Below are 8,457 nucleotides of genomic sequence, written 5' to 3'. Positions count from 1 at the left end.
TTTCTATAAAAATTTAAAATCCATTATTATTTAAAACCTTAAAGTTATTAATTGTGATTGTGATTTACCTAATATATCTATCTGACACGTGACATAATATTAATGAGGTGTTATATTATACTGACACGTGACAAAAAGATATTAAAAACTATTCTTTTATTAATATATATATATATATATATATATATATATATATATATATATATATATATATATATATATATATATATATATATATAATAGTTACCACTGACATTTAATTAATATAAAGTATTATCACAATGCTTTAATATAATTGTGAAATAATAAAAATAGTAAATATTTTAGTAATAAAATATTGAAAATACATATCACTTGATGTGATAATTTTAGTATGTGGTTAGCACGAAATAAAATGGTGTCATTATGTAATTTATAGTATAAGATTGAGAGATGGGCAGATGGCCTTAGAATATGATATACTTCTTTTATATTTCATTAGGATGTTGATGTTATAATAAATTTCTTGGTACCCTTATTAAGGATTTAAATAAAATAAATTTGTTGGACTTTCATGGCAACAAAATAGTTCATGTTTAACACAAAAGTGTCACTTTAAAATCTGGTGGGACGATTTATAAGGAAACATCTTAAAGATTGATGTGAAAAATACATAAATTTTAAAAACTTGGATGAACTTTAGTTGTCATAACCTTTTTGATTCTGGTTATAACTTTAGTTAAAAACTTGGGTTTTGAAGCTCCAATCACAAACTTTTATGCCCCATTGGTCTATATAAACATATTCAACAACAAATTTATGATCCGAAAAATAGGAAAATTTGGATTATATACAAATCACAAATGTATAATACATTGTAACGGTTTAAAAAAATAATAATAAATTAAACTACAAATGAATACTAAAATGGGTGGTGTCATCACCTTTGGATATGTAAAATGTTGAGTTAGAAGTCCTATTTTGGAAGTCAACATTGACCATATACTCACCCAAAAACCCATCAAAGCTAAAAGTCCCATCAAAATCACTTTGACCATTGACCACACCTGTTGACCACTCTTTCAACAACAATTTATCCACAACATCACCAGCAGGAAGATTATGAAAATTGGAATCTGTTAGACACATTTGGTAGCAACCATTTGGATCCATTGCTGTCCATAGCATTATCCCACTCACTGATGGGTGAGAGTACACTTCTCTCAACACTATCTCCAAATACTTCCCCTATATATTTAATTAATTAAAACAAAATTGATATAACGAATATAAATATATGATAGTATAAGCTAATTAATAGTAACAATTACGTTTGGAAGTTAACTGGTACTTGATAAAAAAAACTATTTTAAATATATAAAAATATGAGATAATGATAATTATATTAAAATATTGTGATAATATAGTTGGTAGGTATTAGGTAATACATAACCATGACGTTTTACCGTTTGAAAAAATATCAAAATTTTTTGTTACCCCATATGAAAAAGGTAAATTACTACAAAAAAAAAAAAAAACAACCTACTTTCACAATTTTGTTGATTTTGTAACTTAATAATTATTCTTTTATCTTACTATTATGATAGCTCAATCTATAAAGAATAATAATTTGTTAGCAACAATGAAAATAGCTTTTTATGAAAAGAATAATCACCTGAGTTTCTTGATCAAGGGTGTTGCTGATATCAACTTCTGTAAGCCAAATCGGAAGTCCCAAACTAGCAAGCTGATCCAAAACACCTCTAATCAACGGCAGATTCGGGGTTACAAAATGACCTTCCAACCCAACGCCATCCATCATAACACCGCCTTCCTCCACCTCCCTCATCCTGGCGGCATAAGCGGCGGCGCTCGAGTTCAAATCACTACACGTCTCCACCACATTGAAATCATTCATAAACAACAAAGCCAAAGGGTCCGTTTCATGAGCTAATTTAAACATTTCCAATGACACATTCTGCCCTAATCGTTGCTCATAGAAATCAAAATGTAACATCTCATTAGAAACATCCCAATGGATGAACTGATTCTTGTAGTGGCTCATTAAGCTTTGTATCCGTGATTTGATGGCTGAATTTAAGGCGTCGCCGGTTAGGTTTTGGACCCATGAGGGGATGTAGATCGGGTCTTCCCAAAATATGTTATGCCCTCTAACTGTTATCTCGTTAGCTCTGATGAAGTCTAACATTTGATCAGGTATGGTGTAGTTGATGATTCCTTGTTCGGGTTCAGTTTCACACCATTTTAGCTCGTTCTCAAAGACTGCTGCATTGAATCTTTCTAGGAACCATTTCTACGAACGATTGTTGACATCGCAAAACAAAAAATTTGAGTTTTACTATTACATCATCGTATTTTATGTCTTTTTTCTTGTTAACACATTGTAATTTAAAATTATTTAAACATTTTTTATCAAGAAATTGTACTAAAAACTTTTACCTAACGATTAGTGAAAAAAATGTTTGGAAAACATTGATGTAACTTATTAACATTGATGTAACTTATTAGATTTTCCAAAATACAATGCAATAATAGAAAAATAATAATATTGTTTCTATACTATTTCTTGCATGCAACCTTTTTTTTTACCTGATAGGGTATGTTTCCTATGATTGTCTTGGATATGGCTGAACCGAAAGGGAAATCTCTAGAAATTTGCTCGACTATGACTTGAGCTCCTTGGATACTTTCGCCATTTACGTCGGATACATGAATAGTCACTGCACGCTTTCTTTCCTAAAATAGAATTAATGTGTATAATTTTAGATTATTATATGTCCGAAATAAATTTGAATAAACATTTGGAGTTTTGTAGCATTGTTTTTATACTTTGTCAATCGAGTTTGCTTGATTGTTTTGCCATTGTTGAGGCGTGAAAGGTTGCAAAGAAGCGCTTGCAAGTGTCACGTTGTGTTTGTTCCCATGTGAATCCTACAAGAAACATTAAAATACGTACATATAGCGGAACCATAAAATCTGTAAATGGATAGAAATTTCTTTATTTATGATTTTTTTTTTAACATTTATGTTAACTATACAATTGTACACAAATTAAGGTACACTATTGCGATATAGGTTTACCAAAAAATACACCATGGCATAGCTTGAGGCTGAATCGAGTACAAATCCGCCTTTTATAAATGACCAACAATCGCTTTTGGCAATGACATTTCCTATACAAATGTTAGTGTCGTTGTCTAATGATAGGCTAGCCTTGATCGCTGTTGCATTAGAGCCATTTAGCTTCACCCAACCTATTGGATAAAAACGAGTGAAAACTATTAAGTTTTTTAGATTTACTTATATACAAATGTTGGTAAGACTTTTCAAAGTATAAGGTGTTAGCAAGAAAACAATTAAAATTACAATGTTATAATTAATAAGTAGACTTTTCAACGATAATGTGTTAATAAAAGAAAATCTGAAAGTAAGTTATAGAAAAAAGTCGAAGTATATTGTTTCATGCATTTAGCCCATATCTTTATGCACTATTAATAAGCAACTCAACTGGAGAATGAGTAGATTGTGTTGCCGGAGAGATTTGGTAACACGAATGTTGAAGAAACTGACTGATTTTGATTAACAATTATTCCGCCATTGTAAAGTGGATCTTCAGGCTCGTTTTTGCACTAACCAAGATGAAAAAGAGATGATTAAAGCACTTTAAAACGAATCCCAAATCATTCGGTTTAAAACATACCTCGATGTAGCCTGAATAATCATAAGTCAGCCCATCTACAAGATCAAAATACAAAACCCAACAATCAGTCATTAGTTCAAATGCCAAGAACAACAAAAATAAATACAAATTAAACATCTTTTGGTGATGGCGTATGACCTTCAGTTGCTACTGAAAAGACCACAAGAAATGAAACGAAAAATTTCAAGAAAATGAGTTGATGGTATTTCATGTTTTCTTGAATTTGAATGGGAGAGACGTTGCAGGCATACATATATGAAGGATGACACAACTAGAAACAAACAGTTTAGAATTCATGTATTTTGTTTTGGAAAATGCCAAGGTTTTGCTGTTGTTTTGTACTATAATTATGTGTTTATTACTTTATTATAGAAAGATGTTAGAATTTAGTTCTAAGTTCGTGTTTTAAAGTCGTTTGGAGTTTGGACGGTGTATATTTGCACGTTAAATTAGCTCTTTCTGTCGGTTAATTTTACTACTAACGTTAGAGTTCTGAACATTAATTTTTGCTGTCTTTTTTTGTTTTCTTCCACATACTGCTGGTGTCGATATACTTCCACGGCCGTCGTTACTTACCGTTATGTATCAAGGTGTAAGTTTATGGTGGTGTTAGACGTGCAACTAAGTGATTAATATACGACAAAATTACAAATATATATATATATATATATATATATATATATATATATATATATATATATATATATATATATATATATATATATATATATTGTTAAAATTATGTGATTTTGATATAAAAATATTTGGTCGTGCATAATGCTCTAATTTTGTGAGTTTTTTTGTCCCAAAACATTAACTCTAATAACTTGACATTTAATTTTTTAAAATTGAGAATTTTACATTAGTAGGATCATTTAGGTCTCTTTTTTTTGTTTTAGTTTTTAATTTTTTAATTTTTAATTTTTAATTTAATCAATTATTATACATTAATTTTTTTATTAGATTAATTTTTTATTGTATTATTATATATTAATAAATATTATTTTTAATATTTAATATTTATTTATTAACAAATATTATTTTATTGGATTATTAATTTCTTTTTTATTGGATTATATATATATATATATATATATATATATATATATATATATATATATATATATATATATATTAAAACTGAACAGTATCTGACCAGGGTACTGTTTATGAAGTTACTTTACATGGATTAATGTACCGTGGTCATCCCTCAGTGTTGTTCCTTCCACCGCCCCGGTATCCAATCAGCTTGTTTATTTCCACCACCTCATATCTCTCGATTCTTCTTCTCCGATTCTACCCTTTATTCCTTATTCTCTCTAAGCAAACCTCCTCAATTCCTCTGATAAACCCTAATTACTTTCAGCCACCATCTCCTTCCCCTTCAACCACTTATATCGCACCACTCAACATCCAGTTTAGCTGGATAATTGGCACAACTGATTACTTCCCACCGACAGAGTGCTCCAAAATAGCAACAATACAACCTCAATCTCCCATGAGGACGCTTCATGACAAGGAAGACGAAGAAAACTCATTTGAACGATACAACCTCATTCTAATGATGTTGTTTGATTTTAGCATCTACGTTGAAGTAACCCGACCTCCATGCCCCAACTTCAATTTTTGGTTTTCAAGTGTTCTCTAAGTTCAATACCAATGTAACGATCGTTTCCGAGGTATAAAATTTATTTAATTCTTCAGTTTATTTATTGGGCTATAATTGAATTGTTATTGTGAGTGGACCACTTTTTGGGCCGAAGTGTAAGCAGCCCATAAGCCGTACGCTGGGCGTAACCCCCTTGTACGCTGGGCGTACTGATTAAATGAAGCGCGGGGAGGCTGAGCGTATGCGCAACGTACCTTATGGTACGCCCAGCGTACGCGACCAGGTGGCAAACCCTAATTTTAGGGGTTGAGGCGTATTTAAACCACATTATAGCCTCCCATTTGGCCTCCTCACTTATCATTCACTCCAGAGAAACCCTAGTTCGTCCCCTTTTGCTCATTGCTTGTGTGTGTTTGATCTTTGAGCTTATTTTTGTGAAGAAGGAGAAGAAGAGAAGTGGAATAAGAAGAACATGAGCACCTTGAGCTCATAGATCTGGGATCATTCCTTCATTTGGCATTCAAAAGAGGTATAAAGCTTCCAAATTTCCTCTTGTAAGTTTAGATCTAGGAGTTTTTGGAAGTTTGGACCTTTTAGGTCCAAAGGAAGGACCTTTATATTGCAACTTCGTTTTTGGAGCATGGGATTGCTATCCTTGAAGCTCAAGAGTCCCCATAGCAGTAAAGTTTTGATCTTTGTGGCTTATATGGAACCATGCATGAGATCTAGTTAGTTTTATGGAAGTAGAATGTTATTTGTGGAAGTTTAAGCCTTTATGAGACTTGTAAGCTATTAAGTAAGCAACTTCATGACTTAAGTCATGGAATAAGCTTAGGATCTGGATTTGTAGCTTCTGGATCGGATTATTAAGCACTTAATGAGATGTTGGCTTAACAGAGTTGTACGCTGGGCGTACAAGGATGTACGCACCGCGTACAAGCCAGCAGCCGGTACGCTCATCGTACCTTGGTGTATGCCCCGCGTACGCTGCCAGTTTGGGCTTCAAGTGTTGGGCCTCGGTGTGGGCTGGGTTTCAGGCTTAGGGTCCTTGGGCCTTTATGGCCCATTAGAATTCAGTTGCTAAGGACCAAGGATTTAGTATTGGGCTTGAGTAAGGCCCAATAAAAGGGTTCTAGGCCCAATATAGCAAATTGGGCCATTGGTGGGCTTTTAGTGGGGCCATAGATGGACTTAGAAGGAATTAAGGATTTGGTCCATGTTGTGTACCACACCATAGTAGGGGTAAAATGGTCATTTTACCCATAGAGGGATCCCTTTTCTGATTTAGTATTTTATTTCCCATGATAACTGGGAAGCAGCCGGAGCAGCAGTCAGGGATTTCTCATTCAGGAGTTTAGCAGTCAGCATCACAAGGTGAGTTTCCTTCCAGTAGGAACGGGTCTAAGGCCACAATGCCGACCCGTTTAGCTAGCAGTAGTTTCCGGACTTCGGTCCGATGCAGTAGTTAGTATGTTTGATGCTTTCGTGGCTCAGGCAGGATTTATGTGTTATATGTTCCGGGCTACGGCCCGATGCAGTATGCAGTTTATGTGTTCATGCTAGTTGATATGTTTATGCTATGCTATGTTATGCTCAGATAGTTTCCGGACTTCGTTCCGATGCAGTTAGTTCCGGACTCCGGTCCGATGCAAGGGATAGGGTCCCAGTCAGTTCCAGACTTCGGTCCGATGCAGTTAGTTCCGGACATCGGTCCGATGCAGAGGGCAAGGCCCTGGTTAGTTCTGGACTTCGGTCCGATGCAGTGGGCAAGGCCCAGTATGTGTTATATGATATTGTTTGGTGTGTGGTAGTTTGGGGGAGCTCACTAAACTTCGTGCTTACAATTTCAATTTTGGTTTCAGGTACTTCCGCCAGTAAAGGGAAGAGCTCGGGATGATGACATCGCACACACCACAACTTCAGTCTTTATCCTGGGAGTTTGTTTTGATTCATAGTTTGATTTGACACAATTGTTTCACGACATTTTATTATGAGTTGAGATATTTGACGTATGGTTTCATGATATGACGATCAGTATATGATTTTATTATTATTAAAACAAAAAAAATTTTGGGTCGTATTTTCGGATGTTACAACCAAAGTGACGAACTCATATATACTTTTTTTAGCTTTCTTATGCTTACGTATTTCACCGTCTTTGAAATTTTAATGGTGAGTTTGGCAGGTAAGGTTATCTACCTTCTCGCAAACCCTAGCTACGCCTTGCACTTTACCTTTTACGTTTTCTGTTTTCCGATCATTGACATTTTGTTTTCCAATCTATTCTCCAACGATATGTATTTTCTATCTACCTTCTATTTTCTTAATCTTCTGGTGGCAATTTTCGATTTTTTATCGTCCTTCTCTTTGACAACAATATGGTTTCTAAAATGAAGGGCAATTAAAGCACGATTATATTGCCATGACGGTTACATGGGTAAATAATTCCAAAAACAACATGAATAACACCACACCCACAAGTATGTAATTTCTAAATTGGAGTTTTGAGCTTAATGAATTTACATTCCTTGCTATGAACTCTTATATTTACATCAAACTACAAAGCTTATTCAACTCCATGCCTTGCTCTCTCTTTGTGTCTCAATGTTTTTTTGTTAATATTATTAAATCTGTAACATTCTGTTTATTAAATAAATAAATATATAAAATTAATAACTGAATAGTAGCCCTAAATTCGGAATAATTTAGCAAGGCGTTGGTTGCGGGGGTTAAATGATATAATTTGAGCTTTGGGGGTTGAGATTGTAATTGCCGGACTAGTTTGTAAAGAATTTTATGGGTTGAGGGTTGTTTGGTAAATTATGGATGAGATTTTCTAATATGTGCCCTAATGCACATATAAGAATCATTAATTAATAAAAAAATATTAAAATAATTAAATGTAAAATATATTAATTATAAGGAATATTACCATAATTAAATGTGAAAAACATTAATAATCTCCATAATAAATGTATTTTGAATTTAATTATGGTAGTATTTTTCAAAATTAATACTTCTTCTTATATGTGCCCTTAGGGCACATATTAGAAAATCTCTTTATGGATTTAATTTGAAAAGGATTTCAGAAGTCAGGGTATGATTGGTAATTTTTGGATTTATTATGAAAGGATTTTTGGAGGCAATG

The 8,457-nt window shown here is 33.3% G+C and overlaps 1 protein-coding gene across 2 annotated transcripts; it reads right to left on the bottom strand.

Annotated features, from left to right (window-relative positions):
- Positions 1 to 888: 888 nt before the first annotated feature.
- On the bottom strand, positions 889 to 3,911 carry LOC145100328 (endo-1,4-beta-xylanase 4-like). 2 transcript variants are annotated; one of them, XM_079037643.1, is made up of 8 exons: positions 3,839 to 3,911; positions 3,701 to 3,735; positions 3,509 to 3,629; positions 3,082 to 3,254; positions 2,830 to 2,931; positions 2,590 to 2,736; positions 1,655 to 2,293; positions 889 to 1,227 (listed from the first exon to the last, which is right to left on the bottom strand). In XM_079037643.1, exons 1-8 carry the CDS (start codon positions 3,909 to 3,911, stop codon positions 889 to 891), a joined length of 1,629 nt encoding a protein of 542 aa, XP_078893769.1. The 2 variants fall into 2 exon arrangements, with proteins under 2 accessions (XP_078893769.1, XP_078893768.1); XM_079037642.1 differs by lacking the exon at positions 3,839 to 3,911 and having other exon boundaries at positions 3,701 to 3,817.
- Between the last annotated feature and the right edge of the window lie 4,546 nt (positions 3,912 to 8,457).

Source organism: Lactuca serriola, chromosome 4 (assembly GCF_051521515.1).
Source record: "Lactuca serriola cultivar US96UC23 chromosome 4, Lser_US96UC23_V15, whole genome shotgun sequence".
Taxonomy (NCBI): Eukaryota; Viridiplantae; Streptophyta; class Magnoliopsida; order Asterales; family Asteraceae; genus Lactuca; species Lactuca serriola.
This window is presented reverse-complemented; position numbering and strand designations above follow the sequence as displayed.

Excerpts from the sequence above, each read along its gene's own strand:
- LOC145100328 (XM_079037642.1), bottom strand. The coding sequence starts at position 3,817 with ATGTTTAATTTGTATTTATTTTTGTTGTTCTTGGCATTTGAACTAATG. Across the intron at positions 3,255-3,508 it reads CACAATCTACTCATTCTCCA|GTTGGGTGAAGCTAAATGGC; the intron begins GTTGAGTTGCTT and ends TTTATCCAATAG. Across the intron at positions 2,294-2,589 it reads TAGGAAACATACCCTATCAG|AAATGGTTCCTAGAAAGATT; the intron begins GTAAAAAAAAAG and ends AATCGTTCGTAG.